The sequence below is a fragment of the Coptis chinensis genome, chromosome 3 (assembly GCF_015680905.1).
Source record: "Coptis chinensis isolate HL-2020 chromosome 3, ASM1568090v1, whole genome shotgun sequence".
NCBI lineage: Eukaryota > Viridiplantae > Streptophyta > Magnoliopsida > Ranunculales > Ranunculaceae > Coptis > Coptis chinensis.
The window spans coordinates 117954580-117974049 of NC_141458.1; the positions used below are offsets into that span (position 1 = coordinate 117954580).

The 19470-nt window shown below is 47.0% G+C and overlaps 2 protein-coding genes and 1 long non-coding RNA gene across 4 annotated transcripts; 1 reads left to right on the forward strand and 2 right to left on the reverse strand.

Annotated features, from left to right (window-relative positions):
- The first annotated feature begins 2194 nt into the window (after positions 1–2194).
- Positions 2195–2952, forward strand: LOC147513549 (uncharacterized). The gene is made up of 2 exons (XR_015215502.1): positions 2195–2371; positions 2541–2952. It is a non-coding gene; the product is annotated as an uncharacterized LOC147513549 (long non-coding RNA).
- An 84-nt stretch (positions 2953–3036) lies between these two features.
- ROPGEF3 (RHO guanyl-nucleotide exchange factor 3) lies at positions 3037–18431 on the reverse strand. 2 transcript variants are annotated; one of them, XM_086596642.1, is made up of 8 exons: positions 18293–18431; positions 4967–5341; positions 4748–4864; positions 4510–4661; positions 4360–4434; positions 3946–4236; positions 3467–3811; positions 3037–3389 (listed from the first exon to the last, which is right to left on the reverse strand). In XM_086596642.1, the coding sequence occupies exons 2-8, from the start codon at positions 5268–5270 to the stop codon at positions 3267–3269; spliced, it is 1407 nt and encodes a 468-aa protein (XP_086452768.1). In that variant the 5' UTR covers positions 5271–5341; positions 18293–18431; the 3' UTR covers positions 3037–3266. The 2 variants fall into 2 exon arrangements, with proteins under 2 accessions (XP_086452768.1, XP_086452767.1); XM_086596641.1 differs by having other exon boundaries at positions 4360–4661.
- Positions 15388–16161, reverse strand: LOC147513551 (uncharacterized). The gene is made up of 2 exons (XM_086598929.1): positions 15659–16161; positions 15388–15567 (listed from the first exon to the last, which is right to left on the reverse strand). Exons 1-2 carry the CDS (start codon positions 16157–16159, stop codon positions 15388–15390), a joined length of 681 nt encoding a protein of 226 aa, XP_086455055.1. The 5' UTR covers positions 16160–16161.
- Positions 18432–19470: the final 1039 nt, after the last annotated feature.

The window sequence follows — 19470 nt, forward strand, 5'->3', positions numbered from 1 at the left end:
ATGAGCGAACTGCTTACGTATCTTCTCTTGATTTTGGGGAGAGAGAAGAATCAGGTCTGACGTAGTTCATGTAGGTGGTATTTATAGATATTGAGAGTATAGATCCACGAGACATGTGTGCTGCCATGCGCAAGTGTGGGGTGGAGATTAAGAATGAGTGTTATGTTGGTTTTGGTAGGAATTATGTGATGATTGGGAGTGGTTGTATTAGTTCGTATATCACGGTGATTGGAAGTACATGTATGGCTCAGGTAATGATTGCCTCTGGATAAGGGAAGGTGTCATCAGATGAAGCGTTCTACTTGAGGTCGTCTGTTTGACCTGTGATATCTTGTAGCGAGCTGAAGTGGACCACCTATATGAAGCGAGCTCAATACGAAGCGATCTTGAAGGTAGGATTCTTGCTTATGAACACGTGCTTAATATTCTTGTATGAGAATATTACTCCCTCACAATGATGGATACCGTTTCAAGAGATTCAAGCCAAAATGAGAAAGATCTTGAAGCCCAAACTGACATATGGAAGCACATGTACGGATTTGCCAAGACGGTCATGCTAGCAGGTGAGCTTCCATTATGAGGTACTTGGTACACATGAAACTCTTTGCATCGACAATGACGTACGTCATTGAGGATGAAGAATTTGGATCTACTGGTGCATCAGAACTCCTCGTGAAAGGTCATGAGAAGAGCTTGATCACATATGTTATGTTGCAAAGTGCAAACACACCCTGAAGCGTTTACGATGTGCGGTCATATTATTGAAAGTTTTGATATAACAAAGAGCTTTTGGATGTCAACAAATGGATCCTCATTATATGAGAAAATAGAGGATGAACCAGAACATATAAAGATGGTTAACGATGCAATGACAAGTCATACTAAGTCTACTAGTAGTGCGGAGTGAGCGGAGAGGGAAAGTGGCTGAGAGTGAGAGAGGGAGAGGGAGAGTCAAGGTACACACCTCTCCCCCCAGGCCCAGATCGTTCGCTCCGCTCTCTCGATGATGGAGGCTCTCAGTCGTGTCTGGGTTAGTCGAGGAAAAGGTTCTCGAAGTAGTGAAGTCGCTTATTGAATATTGATGTTAGTTGGAGGAAATTCAGGTGTTGCTGCTAACTTGCTAAGGCAATTGCTCATGCCTTCCCTCAAGTCAAGTGCTGTGTTATGGATTTGGTTCATGTTATAGAAAATGTCCCTGAAGATTCAACATTCCAGTGTACGTATTTTACCTGGTGACATTTTTTTGCTTGGGTTCCTAATGCTGCTGTTTTAATGAAGGTAATTTCTTAATTCTCATTCTCTGTTGCATGCTTAAGTTGACTACACAGGGTGATTGTCATGGTCATTGTCATTATTTTTAGAACTGTTTTAATGGTCATCAGAAAAAAAATTACATCATCGGTGTGTCATATTTAATTCCTTGGGCTCCAGCAGCCGGCATGTTAAAATAGTGTGAAGACAAGACATATTTATCTGTCTTCTTTATGAGCAAGCTAGATGAAGATTGCCTTGCCATTTTAAGGACGCTATACATCCAGATGAAGGGAAGGTGATCTTAGTAGAGATTATACTTGATACGGAGAATTTCCCAGAGTTTTCTTTTGAGGGAATGGATACGGAAATTATCTGCATGGGAGGAAAAGAAAGAAATAAGCAAGAATGGGAAGATCTCTTGCACAATGCCGGGTTTAATCACTTGAAATTAATACCTATTACGGCTATCGAATCAGTCATCGTGGCCTATCCATAACTTCCGTTTATTAGATTTCGCGTATAAGTTCGTACATTTCTTGAACATCTGTTGTGACTTGTGACCTCTATGTGTGTGTACTTGCGTATGTAACTATGTACCAAGGTTTAATCACTAACCCCTATGTATTTATTTGTTGTTATCTGCGTTATCCTATATTCTCCACGTACTCGCCAAATTAAGAGGTACTTAAAATATCTATTTCAACAATACTCACGAAAAAAGATCGATTAAACTAATTTCAGGTCTCCGGTGCACAATGTGGAATGCATGTCACGGTATTTGAAATAATGTTTTTGTTATAGACACCATCTACTTACCACAAATGACAATGAATTAAATAAATTACGCGTTATTTACGCGTAAGTTTTGATGATCAAATTAATATTGAACCTGATTGGTGTATTTGTAGCCATACATTAAATTCCCTTTCACATGATTGGTAGGTTTTCAATCACCTGAAAGCACCTTCACTTCATGCACAGAATAGAATCTCAACAAGTCAACAGTGTACCTTTTTTTTTTTCTTTCTTTCTTTCTTTGCATGCTTTTATATAAGTTAGTTTGAGATGGCCAGTAGTTTTCTCACTACCAACTCCATATTCCCACTTTTGAATTCCAGTTAGTTTTTATGCAATTTTTATTTCTAGTTCAAGATTTCTTGTAATTTTGACACTTTGGAATATTCCCTTTTGTTCTTTTCAATCTCTATACAATTTGGGCTTGTTTCAATTTGATTCAATAAATCTAATTTAGCTAATTTATTTATTTATTTTTGTAAATTTTGCAGGTGGTGGTTTGTGGGTATGGATGAGAAGATGGGAAAAGAAGAGGTAAAAAAGTGATGTCACCATGTGATGTTGAAGCACTGAAGAAGTGCTTGGAGGAAAACAAAGGTGATCGTTCAAAATGCCAATCTCAGGTTGAAGCTTTTAAGGATTCTTGCTCTTTGAAAAAACCCAAGTCTGATTCGTCTTCTGAACCTACAACTGGGGCAACTCGGAAACCATCTACTGTGAAAATCAGGCGTGGTGTGATCTCTGATGTTTGAAAATGGCATTTGCAATGGTTTATGGTGATGCCCATCTTGCCTAATTTTAGATTATTATTAGTCAGATAGTAGTTCTATATGTTTCATACTTTTGTCCGTAATCGAACATATGATCATGCTTTAATGGGAAGTTTGATGTCAAATTTCTCTACTTCTTATGTATTTGCTGCGTAGAAAGTTCATGTGTTTTGAGCGTTTCCCATCTGGTTCACCGATTGCTAGCATTAGTGTAACATTAGTTAACAAACATACTACCCTGCAACTCTGCAAGCATACATTGATTACCAATAATCTATAATCGGAAAAAAAAAACAATAATCTACATTGTTGTTTCATTATATTGGTTTTGTTCTACTCAATTTGATTTTGCGTGTTACAAAATTACGCTGGAACAACATATATTAATGGGAGATGAGAATTGTGTGTCCCACATGTCAACCATAATGTTGAACTCATTCAGTAACTTCATTTATCTTGGTGTCTCGTTGTATTATCGACATAGAGTACATCCTCAATCCAAGCAACAATGTTGAATGCTAAGCCTTCTAACACTCTTGAGTAGCTCTCTAGGATCGCTTGCCCGACATCCTGTAAGAATTGATTTCTGTTAGACCAATTTGTGTTTTAACATATTAGTGCATACATGTGCACATGATAGTATGTACCTTGTTTTCCTGGATCTTGCTAGCGTCCAAGGTTGTCTGTGATAATTCAGGGTACCTCTGTTTTAGTGATAACAACAGACTCTCTGCTCTGGAAGCAAGTATGTAATTCTTGTCATTCTTGTCACCATCAGCCATCATGTCCTTGATCATGTTCCATGAGTATTTCGTGTTATTTATGCATGCTTTACGTCTCCATGTGTACATTGAAGCCTCAACTCTGTCTGCTATCTCAAGTGCCTCATGTTCAGATGTTATGTTAAGGCAATTAAGAAGATGATTTGGGGAGAACTTGTCTGTAGTCGTCATGTAACGATAGATAGAATCGCCCACGCAGGCTCTTCCACTCTAAAGGAGGACAGTTTTTAAAGAATCAGTTTTAGGTGTTCATTTTCTGTGAGAACCTGTTTTGATCCTAAAAGAAAGAAAACAGTCTTGTTTCTTTTGTGTTAAAAAGTTTTGTTGGAAGAATTTTTTCATACCTTAGGTAGAGCTTCCATGTAGTTATCTGGAACTTTCATATCTGCAAGAATGCCATTATTTATGGCCATGGCTGCTTTATGAATTTGATTTGCGCAGTCACGTTTGTGCTTCAGTTGTTTCCTTGACTTCTCAGAGATGCCACGCGTAGGAACACATGGTACTGGCAACCACCATTTGTCCTCGTTCCGATTGATAACCTTACGAAATGACCCAGATTTAGTTGTATTTGTTGGCAAGCTCCCCTGTTCTGCGTACCAGAATTCTGTGTCACGGAAGGTATCTAATATCTCCTGTTGAAAACGAGTTCTGTTCATTTCAATACAATTTACACGTTGACATTTTTCAGTTCAGAAACCACCAAATAGTGTATCAATATTTTTGGAAAACAATGCTGCGAAAGAGGTTTTTCTTACTAGTAGCATGGTATCCAGCTGCTGCAGTGCAGGAAGGTTCATGTAAATATCTGTTCTGGGTCTGGCTGTCATCACCTGAGTTAAATGGTCAATTGCATCAGAACAAAAGAAGAACAAAACCTGTAAAAGGGGTACCTGTTTATGCAATACCTCAACAGCTCTGTCCGGAAGATTTTGTGATGCAGGGACAAATTCAACAATGTAGTCACATACAGATAGAAGACAATCCATCTCTTTCCTCCACATCGATATCTTTTCTGGTGGTAGAGGTTCTAACCTCAAATTCTGACCAAAAGCAGTAGCTGTAGAAACAATTGATAGGACTGAGAAGTAAGAGGCAATAAGGACACTTATAAAAAATTTCGTAGTATTAGAATAAAATCCGCACCATAGAGGTTTGTTATAGCATTTGAAACTGCAACTGCTGTGCAGACGCCTTTCCCACTTCCAGACATGTCTTCACCCAACAACAGCTTCGAAAATCTTTCCCTCATCATGTCAAAATCTGAAAGAAAATCTATTCAGGCTGTCTAAAGTAATACGCAAATAATTACATGAGGGATATCATTTTCTTCTAAATAAGATAGCCTACACTAAATGAACTGACCTGGATCGACTGCGTCGTGATCATGGGAGTTATTCTTTACAGCATCAATGTGCTGCTTCATTTCTATTCTCGTAAGGATTGCATGACTACGTGCCACTGACTTGGAAATTGACCAGCGCAAAGGGGAGTTTCCATCAGCACAGCTGTTGTCATCTGTAGGTTCAGAAAAAGTTGATATCTCCGAGCTTGTACGGCAGTATGCAAACGAATCATCTCCACTCAAAGTGGAGTACCCACTAGTATCTACATTAGATTGGTCAGTCTGCTCCCCAGGAGATGAAGAAGGGTGACAAAACTTCTCCATCTGAAGCTTATGTATGTTAGTTACGATGAGAAGGTGACCAATCACAGAGGCTTTGAGGACGTTCAGTCAATCTGAAAATTACCAAGAAACATACTTCAGTATGTTTAAGCATTGGAATTGTGCTTAAACTATTAGAGGTGTACGTTCAAACTGCAAGCTTTTGCAAAGCACTTCAACGGACAAACACATTAAAAGTTTGCTACTAGTTGAAAGAGGAAAAAGCAAAAGCAAAAAATAATTCATATTAGAAGCAGACTTAAAGAAATGGTCCCCTTTTCTTGACATACCTGTAGGGGAGTGATATTCTCTATACAGCACGCGCTTAGCATAGTGGAACTAAGGCACCGACCTGTGATATCAGGTCGCATCCACGAGCCAACAACGCGCCACAAGACAGATCGCATCATCACGCGAACTACATCAGGCAGTGACACATACTCCCTATCCATAAGCAATCATGACTGACGGAGTACTTGCACTAATCATTTGTCGATCGATCCGACCGCAAGCTACTTGCTCGGTATCCTCCTCATCATCACACAGCGGACCTATGTAGATATTTCTCACATGCTCCCATGATCCACACCCCGTTGGTGATATCCTCTACGTGGAGGAGTGAGGATACACTCCGAATCTCTATAAATACCACTCCTATGAACTTCGCCCGGACTGATTCTACTCGAGCCCGGCCCCGAGCAAGATCGTGGGCGATTAAGCTCCAAAAAGCGAACTTCGGTCTCACCCATTTATTCATATCAGTCCCCAGTGACTGTTTGTAGAGGAATAACACATCACACCTTTACATTGGCGCCGTCTGTGGTCTCGATTACTTGAGAAGCCAAACCACCTTTACACTAATCATTAGCAAAAAACCAAACCAGAAAGATTCTCAAGCCCACGAAGCATGGCAAGCCTCGAAGCTCAATTCAACTCTTTGGCCGGCCAGCTAGGAACCATGAACGAACAAATTGCACAACTTCGGGCAAAGCGTCACCTTCGTGCACAAGTAGATACCTGAAGCCCTACTAGCTGGCGGCCGACGACGCGTTATCAACGTCGGTCGACAAATCACCGAGCTAAATCAAAGGCTCGACAAAGAATGCGGTCAAGAAAGATTCCACTCAAATAGTGCGAGAAAATCGAAAACCTATCGGCGCCTCTCCATTCATTTGCCGAAGTCCTTCACAAAGGTCTCGCCTCCGGACTTTGTCGACCACGTTTTCCAGCAGTATGGCGGTCGTTACTGCCGGGCGGCGGCATATAGCCGCGATATGCTCAAAGCCTCGCGCTCTGGTAGCCCGAGTTCGACCATCTCATTCTGCAGACTCTTTCCGGCCAAACTAAAGGGACGGCCCACTCGGTTGGTTTTCTCCCTCGAGCCCGACTCCATCGAAGCTTCAGCGGCTCACCGACGTTTCGCGAACCCGATCGTGCCTGTGAGCGCAAGAAGGGTGATCTCAATTCACTCTTCCATCACTTCACTCTGGCGGGGAGAAACCTCTGACTCCTTAAAGCGGGTTCAAAAGCGAGCTCTTGGACATGGAAAGCGGCCTCAAGGAATCATTTGCGCGATGGCTTTCCAAACCGCCGCTCCATGAACACCGGCCTCACTGGGTCGCTCTTAAAAGACCAACCCGACCGTTGGCGAAATGTATCGCAGCGAGTGGATAAATACATCAAAGCTGCAAGAGGCTTTGTTAAAAGCGAAAAAGGAAGCGAAGAAGCGGCGGCGAAGAGGAAGAAGTTTCAAGGTCGCATCATCATCTAGGAAGCGACCCGCGACAACAAAGGCAACCCTCCGACCCAAACCAAGAAATGATCGAATTCGCCGTGCTCACGGATCTCCTAGTCACATACTAGAAAAGATCAAAGCGTCTTTGCATTCTACCGCCCGAGATCTGACGACCAAATGGATCGCCGGATCAACCCTGGCGCTTTTCATCGGCGCGCCAAATTGCCATGAGACCGGCGTCTGGCGGGGGCTCAAGCATTACTTGCAAGACACGGTGAAGGTTGGGCACATCAAACGATACACTAACATCCCCGGCGGCGACTGCGCCACAAACTCATGGCCCGCAAGATTGAAGCGAGTCCCCACCAAGAAGGGGCTCGAGGTCTCCGATTCGCCCTCACAGGTAGGGGCGCTCCCGAGCAGCGCCTATCCGGATCGCCGTCGACCCGTCAAGGCGTCGCGAGCCGCATGAGAACCATCCACATGATCACTCTCCAAGGCGATTCCGTCTCAAGTTCCGCGGGAAGCGAAAGGCGGCGTCCGGAGCCCTTCATGAAGTATACAATTTCTCTTCACTGAAGCGCGACCATGCCATGATTCGGAAGAAGAAGCGGGGAGATATCACCTTCTCCGAGGTCGACCTCAACAAAGATGCGCCTCCTCGCATAACGATGCACTTTCGTGGTCCACGTCAAAATCGATGATTTGGACCGTCAAGCGGTTTTTGATCGACCACGGTAGCTTCGTCGATATTTTTGTTCTATCACCGCGATCCGGAGATGAACTTACCAAAGTCGGTCTTCATAGACCCCATTGCACCCTCTTCGATTCAACGGCTCGAGCCGACCCAATAGGAGACATCATCCTCCCAGTCTCAGTGGGATCCCGGGAAGACAAAGTCAGCTTCAACACGCGCTTCAGCGTCCTAGATACCAAGTCGTCCTACAACGCCATTCTAGGACGGCGTTGGATACATCAGATGCAGGCCGTACCATCCACGCTGCATCAGGTCATCCGTTTTCCCGGCCCAAGGGGAATGATGGAACTTCGAAGCAACCAGCTCGAAGCCCATCATTGTAACCAAATCATTGCCGCAAACCAAGGCGAGGAACCTCCCATCTCCGTCGACCAGCGAACCTACCAACTATACTATGGCCAAGGATTTAGTGGGCGGGTGAGGCTAAGCGCCCTTAACAAAAAGCGATGCGCGGGGGAGCTCCGGCAAAGAGTTTTCGATCCACCGGCCCGATCTCAACCACTACCAAAGCACTAGGCATATCGGCGGTTCAAATCCCGAGATCGCCCCATTAGGCGACATCCGCGAACAAGCACGACCTCGTGCTACCACCACCACCTCCCCCAACCGGCAAAATGTCGGGGAACTACCCGGTTCTGTTGTCCGCGCCAACGACGGCCGATCCTTCGACCCTGTTTATCGTAACCACAGCCGGGCGTCCCAGTTCCTCGACTCGACTCACGGCTCCAACCAACACACCAAGATCTGAGGCACGCGAACATTTCGCCCGAAGCGCGCCGAGCGGCTCCAGGCCAAAGGAGCTCAAGACAAGCGACAAGTGAACCTCGGAACCGAAGGCGACCCTAAACTTCGTCTATGTGGGAGCCAACCTAGACCCCACACTTAAGGCTCAACTTGTAAACTTTACGTCCATGAATAAAGATGTGTTAAATGGTCGTATATTGATGTGCACGGTATAGACCCTAGTGTCGCATGCCACCGGTTAAACGTCAACCACGGTGCCAAACCGGTTCGACAACGTCCTAGGCGATTGTCACTACGCTTTCAAAAAGCAATCAACGGCGAGGTAGATAAGCTCAAAAAGTCGGTTTCATCCGCAAGGTCGACTACCAGAATGGATCGCCAACATAGTGGCGGTCCGAAAAAAATATGGCACCGTCCGTTTGTCGTCGACTTCACCAACGTCAATCAAGAAACTCCAAAAGACGACTTCCCCTACCAAGAATCGACCCGGCTAGTCGACCCGGACTTGTGGGCGCGAAATTTTATCATTCATGGGCGGCGTATAGCGGGTACAATCGAGATACCACTAGTCGAAGAAGATCGGGAAGACATCATTCATCACCCGAACAAGGAACTTCTTTATTTTGGCGTACTCCCATTCGGACTAAAGAACGCGGGCGACCTATCGGTGACTAGTAACTAACATGTTCCGGGACATGTTAGGGGATACCATGGAGGTCTACATTGGCGACATGGTTGTCAAAAAGCAAAAAGCGACCGACCACCTCACCCACCTCGAGCAAAGCGTTCTCCGGATTCTGACGAACCGGAATGGCCCGAACCCGAGAGAAGTGTCTTTTTGTGCGTCCTCCGGAAAAATTTCGGATATCGGGTCTCCATGGCGAGGTATAGAAGCAAATCCAGACCAAATTCGGTTCATCGACATGCCCGACCACTCAAACAAAAAACGGATACAAAAAGTTGTCGGGTATGGTCACGCACTCAACCCGATTCATATCCGAGCATCGGACAAGTGCCGACCATTCTTACAAATACTCAAAAAAGGCGAAAGCAATTCTCATGGAACGATCAATGCCACCAAGCATTAAGCCACCCTCAAAAGAGTACCTCCATGACACCACCTCCGTCCTCGCCCGAAACCAACCGACCGGAGAAACTCCGGGGCTCTATCCGGGCGGTATCGATTTAAGCCATCGGTTCGGTCTGTTCAAGGGCGAACCAATTCGAAAGGCCGATCTACTTCACAAGCAAGACACTCATCCGGTAGAAGAACTACTCTTATATAGAAAGAAGCGGTCCTTGCTTTGTTATACTCGGCAAGAAAATTCGGACCCGTATTTCGGGCTCATCCAATCAAAGTCTTTTGGCGATCTCCCTTTTGAAGAGGATTCTTCACAAAGACAACAAGACTACCAGGATGGCAATATGGGCAGAAGAGCTGGGCGAACACCATATGGACTTCGTCCCGCGCATATCACGGAAGGGTCAGGTCGTTGCAGACTTCCTAGCAGATTTCCCAGTTGACGACCCTAATTGGGAGGCTGAAACAGAGGTCGCACCCAAGAAAGGGAGCACGCAAACAGTCTGGTCCCTCTACGTCGATGGTTCCAGCAACCCTGGAGGCAGTGGTATGGGAATCGTCCTAGTCTCCCCCGAGGGAGCTATGGTAGAGAAGGCAGTTCGGATAGACTTATAGCGTCAAACAACGAAGCGAGTCACGGGCACTAATAATGGGAATCTTGTAGCGGCGATCCAAATTTGGGAGTAAAGGAGATCCAAATCTTTAGTGACTCGCAGAATCGGTGGTTCGCCCGGGTTGCAAAAAGAGTACACTACCAGGTGAAGGTAACCTCTCTAAATACCTTCAAAGTTGTTAACAATTTGCTTCCGTCATTTAGCAGAGCGTCGATACACCATTTTTTGCGTGACGAGAACCGTCACGCAGATAGCTTGGCATATCTAGCTACCCAGACACCGAACTGTGTCCCTCGACAACTGATTATCGAAGTAGTCGACCGACCTGCTTACCAAGCGGACCAAGTCTTGACAATTAGCGACCTGGTCCCACTCTCTGAAGATCAGACGAGTCACTCATGGATGCAGCCTATTATACAGTACATCCAGCACGGCACACTCCCAGAGGAGCGCACCAAGGCCAAGAAGGTTCCACACCAAGCACGTAGCTATTGTTTGGTGAACGACAAGTTATTCCGCCAAATCCGCAGCGGACCTCATCCGAGATGTATCGACCCGAGCAAAGGCCGGCTAATTTTTCTTTGAAAATTCCGCGAAGGAGAATCGGCAACCATCTTGGTCGGTCACTAGCCCACAAAGCGATCTCCCAAGGGTACTTCGGCCTCATTATGCGGATCCATGCTAAAGCGTATGTCCTCAAATGTATCAAATGCCAAACATTTGGTCACAACATCATGCAACCAGGCTCATGGCCCGATTAACATTGCGAGTCCTTGGCGTTCCACATGTGGGGCATGGACATTATGGGACCATTCATCCCTCGGAAAGAGCAAACTTCCGCTTTGTCCTAGCTGCCACGGACTACTTCACTAAGTGGGTTGAAGCAATTCCGTTAGCGCACGTCAAAGAATCACATGTCAGAAATTTCATTTGGACTCATCTCATCACCCGGTTTGGCCTACCACATACACTGGTGATGGATAATGGCTCCCAGTTCAAGGGCAAAACAGTCAAAGAGTTTCTGGCCAAATGGAAGATCGTTCATGCATTCTCTACACCACAGTACGCTCAAAGCAATGGACAAGCAGAGGCCAGCAATAAGGCCATTCTGGAGAATTTGAAAAAGAAAATTGAAAAGAACAAAAGCCAGTGGCCCAATCAGCTGGAGAACATACTCTGGGCTCATCGCACTACAGCTCGCTCAAGCACCGGCGAGTCACCATTCTCCCTATGCTATGGGCGAAAGCCGTCATACCCACCGAAGTGACAATCCGACAACCCGATCTGAACTTGTCCGAAGCAGGCCTTAATAACTTCGGTTCTAGCTCGAGATCGACCTCCTCGAGGAGGGGCGACCTAGCGACCATCCGAGTAGCGACCACCAACAGTCCTCAAAAGATCTTACAACAAACGAGTACATCCACGATCTTTTCAACCAGGCGATCTCGTGTTGAAGAAAACTCAAGATGATGCTAAGCTAGCACCAACATGGGAAGGCCCTTACATGCGTGGAACGATGTCGTTGGCAGCGGCGCCGTTGGATTAAAACCCAAGAAGGAAAGATCTTTGCCACGACCATGGAACACATACTTGTTAAAAGCAATTTTTCCAATAGTTGTATTACGCATTGTAATTCCTGTTCCCAGGCACAACAAAGTTCAAATGAAAGAAAGTCAAGATGGTATCATAAAGGGCGGACCTACTCACATCTCCAAATCACGCCTCCCGCGACATACCCTCGGGGGCTAAACACGCCATCATCTGGCGGGGCGCCTCTCGGGGAGCTTACAGCTCAGCGCCTCTCGAGTCTCGCTAAGTTGAGGACCTATACTTTTCGAATCAACTAAGCGAGAACGCTCTCAGGAGCAGAACGCCCTCAGGGGCTAAACACGCCATACGCGGGGGGGCTCTCGGGGCTTACGGGCTCAACGCCTCTCGAGTCTCGCTAAGTTGAGGACCTATACTTCTAGGATCAACTAAGCGAGAACGCTCTCCGGGGGCGCGAAACGCCCTCGGGGGCTAAACACGCCATATACGCGGGGCGACGCCTCGAGAGCTTACAGGGCTCAACGCCTCTCCGAAGTCTCGCTAAGTTGAGGACCTATACTTCTAGGATCAACTAAGCGAGAACGGCTCGGGGAGCGAGCGCCCTCGGGGGCTAAACACGCCATACGCCGCCAGGGCTCTCGAGCTTACAGGCTCAACGCCTCTCCGAGTCTCGCTAAGTTGAGGACCTATACTTCTAGGATCAACTAAAGCGAAACGGCTCGGGGAGCGCAGCCCTCGGGGGCTAAACACGCCATATCTGGCGGGGCGCTCTCGGGGAGCTTACGGGCTCAACGCCTCTCTCCGATCTCGCTAAGTTGGGGGCATATACTTTTCGAATCAACTAAGCGAGAACGCCTCGAGGCGTAGAGCGCCCTCAGGGGCTAAACACGCGCTCATACGCGCAGGACGCTCTCAGGAGCTTACAGGCTCAACGCCTCTCCGAATCTCGCTAAGTTGGGGGCATATACTTTTCGAATCAACTAAGCGAGAACGCTTCTCGAGGCGAGTAACGCCTCGGGGGCTAAACACGCTCATCGGCGCCGGGGCGCTCGGGGAGCTCATAGGCTCATCGCCTCCCCGAGTCTCCCTAAGCTGCGGGCATCCACTTTTTTCGACTCAACTAAGCGAGAACGCTCCCAGTGAGCACCATAGCCCACGAACTCACAGGGGCAAAGCCCCCTTGTCGTCCTAAACGATCAAACGCTCACACAGCGTATTCCCATACATTATCATAGCAGCACAACATGTAGCAAGAATACATTCCAGAACCAAAACATATACAGCATTAATCCGATCCAGAGCACCGACCTGCTGGGTCTACCCAGAAAATCCAGGTCGGCTACCGAATCGCAAATACCAAAGGGACCGAACTGCCACTTTAGTGGAAACCAGTTCTCCAAAAATCAAAAGAAGCGAACTGCTCGGGCAAGCCCGAAAATGCAGCTCTAATGTTTAACCCTCATAGGGGCACAGAAAACACACGATCAAAACAGACAAATCAAAAAGCGTATCCTCACCAATAAACAAAATCAGCATCACGGTGCGACCACATGTTTATCCTCAGGAACAGCGCTGGTTGAGGGAACATATCTGGAAGCTCGCAGAACAACACGCATACCGGCCTCTTGAGCACCATCCGCCTTCTTCAGCTGACAATATTTCTCGTCCAGCTTGGCGTACTCACTACAGGCAGTGGTATACGCGTTCTGAGCCTTACGAGCAACCCTCTGGCATTGCTTCGCGTACTCGGTCACCTCCGTGATCTCCATTTGCAAGTCAACAACAGACGCAGCAAGTTTTTCATTTTCGTCAGCCAGCAGCACGACACTTAGCCGACATAGCTTCCAAATTCCTCTTATGCGCTGCATCGAGAAAGTATGCAGACATCCCACTTCGACTTCGGGCATCAACATCGATGCGGAGTTACTGCCTGGCGTTCTTCACTTATCATAACCAAAGAAGAAACCGCAAACACGAAAGTACAATGAACATCAATCGAGAGAACGACCGAAATTAACAAACAAATACTTTCTTCAAAGCGGCTTCGCCATGTCCATAGTCCCGGGAGCGTGTCCATATCTTCGCCTCAACCTCCGCTTTGTCCCCCGGCCCAAAGACGATGCCCCTCGGAAGACCGGGTCGCTATAGCGCAGTGGAAGGAAGCCGATCGAACGCTTTACTGACGCTTCTTCCCCGACCTCCCCGGCGTAGAAGAACTTCGCTCCCCATCCCCTAACGTGAGGCGAGAACTCCCACTAGCGACGGGCCCCCCCATGCTCCAGTCGTCCATCCGTTCGGCAACCCGAGGGAGGCCGCCCTCTCGATGGGGCGACGATCACCACACCTCCAGATGGGCTCGCCCGACCTCCTCGGGGCCGTTTAGCTTTCTTGGACCCGTTACTCTGCCTTCCTCTTGCCACGGTCGCCGTGGCACATGTGGATGAAATTCCATCTCCCATCATCAGGAGGAGAGCTCTCGCCACGCGCTTCCTCCCACACCAAAAGCGTAACAACGAGCCATATGAACAGCTAAAGCACAAAGAGCAAATCAGAGGCAATGAGGAAGAGATAACACCTTTACAATGATCAAAAGAGAGACAGAACCACCATACCTGAGAAGATGACCACCAAAAGCAAACACGTTAAGCGGAGTGAAGACAGCAGCAACAGGAAATCCAAATGCCATCGCTCTCCCCGAACAGTTTCTATTTATACAAAAGAAACGTCTCTTCCCGAGGCAGCTCATTAAGGCATCGAGACGCCAAACGCCAATCCAACTGGCAACCATCATTTCATATTTCGCAAACTGTTCATCTCCGCACACGTGCGAAGCACGCACTGAAATGGAAGTGACCATTGCTCACAGGGCGCCCGGTAGCATTCAATACCGAAGTACTAGAGGGCGCTTTTTACCCGCCTACACGCGACAACCGTTCAGATCGATAAGTCGACCAACCCAAGGGGCATACAAATCAAACACACATACAATATGCAAGAGCGAAAAACAGCGGATAACAACATAGCATTAATATAAAACAATTAGCAACCTGAAGACCACGATCCGATACCAGTCGCCAGATAAGCAGAGCTGCTGGGTCTACCCAGAAAATCCAGCCCAGTTAAAACATCGCGATCATAAGCCACGGACAAAGAAAAGACGAAAACCCGTAACCCCGGGAAAACAGCCCTATTGTTTTAGGCCAGAGGCCGCTTACAAATGCAAAAACCAGACCTTCAACTTTCAAACAACATCTTCAAAGCCTTCAACCGGGGGCGTCGCCCAAAGACTTGGGGAACTCGGATCACCGAGGACGCCAATTTCGCTTCGCGTCCCACCCAGACCGCCAACGACGGAAGGTTGATCCGCAACCACTTCACCAGCAGGAGCAAGAACGACCCAGAACCAGCACGACCGACCTCGAGCGAGTCGACCTGCCGATCTATTGCGTCCTCGTCCTTGAGTCTCTCTCCCCGGCGGCGTCGCCATACCTCGCCTCCAGTTCTTCTATTTCAGCACGGATGGCAAGATAGGCCGCCTTCGCCTCCATTGCAGTAGCTTTACAACGTGCAGCGAGCGTATTAGCAGCAACAGTCTTCTTCTTCAGCTCATCGACCTCATGTCTCAGCCCAGCCCGCCTCGTTCACAGCCGACGTCCTCTCCAGAGGCAAACCCGATTCCTTTCAACAGATCCAAATTCCACCTTCTCCGATTGAGATATCGCTCGGAGATCGGAGATCTCGAGCCTCAAGGACTCAACCTCCGACTTCTCCATCTCAGCAAACAAGGCAGTTGTCTTCAATTTCTGATACCCGGCAACCATCTGCAGCAGCCCGCACATAGTACCACAAACACACGATAAGCAACAGTGTACAATAAGGGATAGCACAAGCAGTAATAACACTACCACTTACCAGGCAAATCGCCTTATCCACCGCTCTCAGATTCGACTCTAGTTCCTTGGAGTCAAGGTCCTTCCTATCACCATCAAGCGTCATCCCTTCCAACAAGCAAGCGGCTATGGGTGCAGACTTGTAGCTGCAGTCTGACCTCTTCACATAGCGCTTCTTCCCAGTTACTTCTTCCACATACATCAGGTTGCGCTCCAGCTCGTCCTTTCCAGTACTGGACGGCCCCTTACCAGCGTCTCTGGAGCCAACCTTCCCCTTCATCTTGCCCGAGGCATCTCCAACCACCCGGGGTCGAATGACCTCTGGGGCAACCTCCGAGGCGTCCTCAGCTAGAACGCTGAAGTCAGGCATCGGCCTCGACCTCGGGTTGCGAGCTGCCCTCCCTCCCATTCGCACCTCACCACCCTGTGCGATCTGGGCCACCCTCGCAGTCTTAGCAGGTCGGTACTCCGGAACATCGGAAGGAACGTCCTCAACGTCGAAGGGAGCATCCTCCCGACCCATGCCCGACCGGACCGAGGCCCCAAAGCACCCGGGGGTCGCTTCACCCCAGTACGGCCCCGGTTTCTATCCTCCCTGGTCACCAAATCACTTCCACGCTTCTCCATAACATCGCTTTTTGACGCCCCTTACCACGAGCCCTACTTTTCGAGCTTCTCTTCTCTCTTCCGACAGTCCTCCACGCCCTTAAAGAACTCGGCGACCTCTGGCAACTTGGCGATTTTCTCGTCCCGAAGTCACCGAAATCTCTCTCGACACGCTTCGGTTCGTCTGCAGTGCAGGTCGGGTATCTGTACAAAAGACAAAACACCAAATGTTCGATCAGTACAAAATCAATCGATATCAGCGAAAAACCTAAGAAAGCGTACTGGTACCCACCAGTGAAATCACACGTTTTCCTGTCCACACTGAACCCGCTCGCACAGTAGTTACCGACTAGCAGGAACGGTCTTTTATCCCAAGACTCGTTACTCACTCCATCCAGAACGGGCGACAGAGTAGCTCGGGTTTGCAAGCTAAAATTGTATGCCCTAGATCGCTTCAAAGTGAAGTGCTCAATAATATCAGCGACTTCGATCTGGTATTCACCGCTGGCGTTCAACAGGTCGAACACCTTTAACAACCGCCAGGTGTTACCCACGAACTGCACAGGCGCTTTGCCACAGCGGTTCAAAAATTGACAAACCAACTTCGAAAAGGGTATCGTCATGTGCGCCCTCAGCTGCCCCTCACAGACGATCACCCCGTGGTGCGGTGGGACGTACCTATCGCTAAAGACCAGGACGCCTCGGTCAGGCTCGTGGATCTCCAGACCTTCTACGGTTATACCATATCTTTTCCTCAGATATGGAAACGCCCTCAAGGCGTGTTTATCCACAGCCCTAGGCGGCAGCTCGCTCGAAGCCGACCTCTCACCGCGTCCTGAAGTGCCAACGTCGAAACCACGAACCCGGTCGAGCGAAAGCATTCTTCTTCACTCACGACCTCATCCCTATCTTCCTCACCCAAATTTACCAAATGATTCATCTGTCTCCTCCTCCTCTTCCCAACCAAGGGAAACTTCACGCACTTCGTCTGAACGAGTGTCATCAGAATCCGACATTCTTCTCCTCTAAACTTAACAAACCTAGCTACTGGTATCTAACAGAGCACCCTAACTACTCTAGCACAGAAGCTTAACACTAAACAAGGGAAACGGGTTCAAAAATGGCAGAAAACTAACCTGAGGGTTGATGCGCTAATGAAGTTCTCTACCAAACGAAGTAGCCAAATGAAGCCTCAGTCAAGCAAGTAAGATTTTTGAACAACCGCCCCTCCAATTTCCAAGGCATTATGATTACACCGTAGCCCTAGCCCCCACGACTTCCAAGTAACTGTCTTGTCTTTTCACATCCCGAAAAAACGGGGCGCCACGTTCCCTTTGTCGCGAATCGCCAGATCCCACGTCTTTGCACGCGACGTCCTGCGATCACACTAACCAACTCACGCGGTTAGCACTAGCTGTTCTACACTGATCGTGGCCGATCCCCAACTATCACATAGTACGCGCGTGCCACCGTTCTCTCTCAGCAGGTCGTTTTCACAACCTACTAAGAGGGGGCTGTGTAGGGGAGTGATATTCTCTATAAAAGACGCTTTTAGCTTAGCATAGTGGAACTAAGGCACCGACTGCGTGATATCGTGTCGCATCCACGAGCCAACAACGCCACAAGAAGAGATCGCATCATCACGCGAACTACATCGGCGTTGACACATACTCCCTATCCATAAGCAATCATGACCGACGGAGTACTTGCACTAATCCCCGACCGATCATCGATCGGACGACCGCAAGCTACTTGCTCGGGATCACCTCCTCATCATCACAGCAATAGACCTATGTAGATATTTCTCACATGCTCCCATGATCCACACCCCACGTTGGTGATATCCTCTACACGGGAGGGTGAGGATACACTCGAATCTCTATAAATACCACTCCTATGAACTACGCCAGACTGATTCTACTCGAGCCCAAATTTCAGAGAAAGATATCGAAAGTTAAGCTCAAAAAGCCGAACTCGGTCTCACCCATTTATTCATATCAGTCCCCAGAGACTGTTTGTAGAGGAATAACACATCACACCTTTACAATACCTTTCTGTGCAGATTCAAAATCAAATAGTTGAAACATAGCTGAAGTCCTTTTGAAACTGTTCCCTCCTATTTCTTGTCTAATGACAACGTATTCCCCCAAAAGCTTCTTTAAACGACTCCATTTCATCAATAATAATAATGCAGAAATATGGCCTCATGATTCTTGTATCTGATAATCCGAGACAACCCCATTTGGAGTTTGGCTATAATAATTCACCAAGGACTTGAAGAAAAAGAAGAAGTATATCAGTATATGTCGAGGGAGAGTTCCAGCTTGGCCGTTTTTGAGACTTTTAGTTTTGCTCCTATTGAAAAGTCTCACTGTCTCTTTGATCAACTAAGGCCTGCTTATATTATATATATCTTTGCAGTTATTGTTCTTGGGGCGTCCCACACATAATATTTCCCATTTAGCTGGAAATATTAATATCTAAATCCTTCTAATATATACTGGGCTGGATAATTTACCTCATTGCGGAAGTTGCTTTGGAGAATATGATATCCTCCGACCTATATACTTACCATAAGTTTTGATGATGATTTTTGGGTTACTTATTTTCTCCTCCCTTTAATTTATTCTTAACCCTTGGCTTAAGATATATGGTAAACTTTGGTAACATTTTAGGCGTTTATATATGATATAATATCCATTTTGAATGATAGGTTTGTACTCAGTTAAAGAGAAAGTGATGATCATATCCAACTATGGTGCTTTTTGTGGAATATACCATAAGGTGTTTTCATGGTAGATGTTGGGGTATTGGATTTCATTGCTCTATTGATTCTACTCAATCCTGTTTACCTTTTGTGCATCTGATACAATTTTTTTTCCAAATTACTATATGTTGTTGGTAAGTTGACCATATGTTGGAGTGCTGGATGTAGTACTAGTTACTTACCCACCACAAATAATTGTACGTAACGCCATTTTTCATTTCATAAAATTGTTCCAAGAATCCAAGTTAAGTGGTTGGAAGATGACAACTATTTGGAGGGGAAATATTCTTGTATGATTTGAAATTATTTTCCATTTATTTCTATTCCATTCTTTACTATAATTAAAGCTGGTAAGTTTTGCTACGTACTGTGCTTGGCAAGTGGGAATATTTGATGTAGCTGAAAAGGTTGCACTTTCATAAAATGAAAAAAAAGCAATAACTTGTAAGTTGTAACCCAAC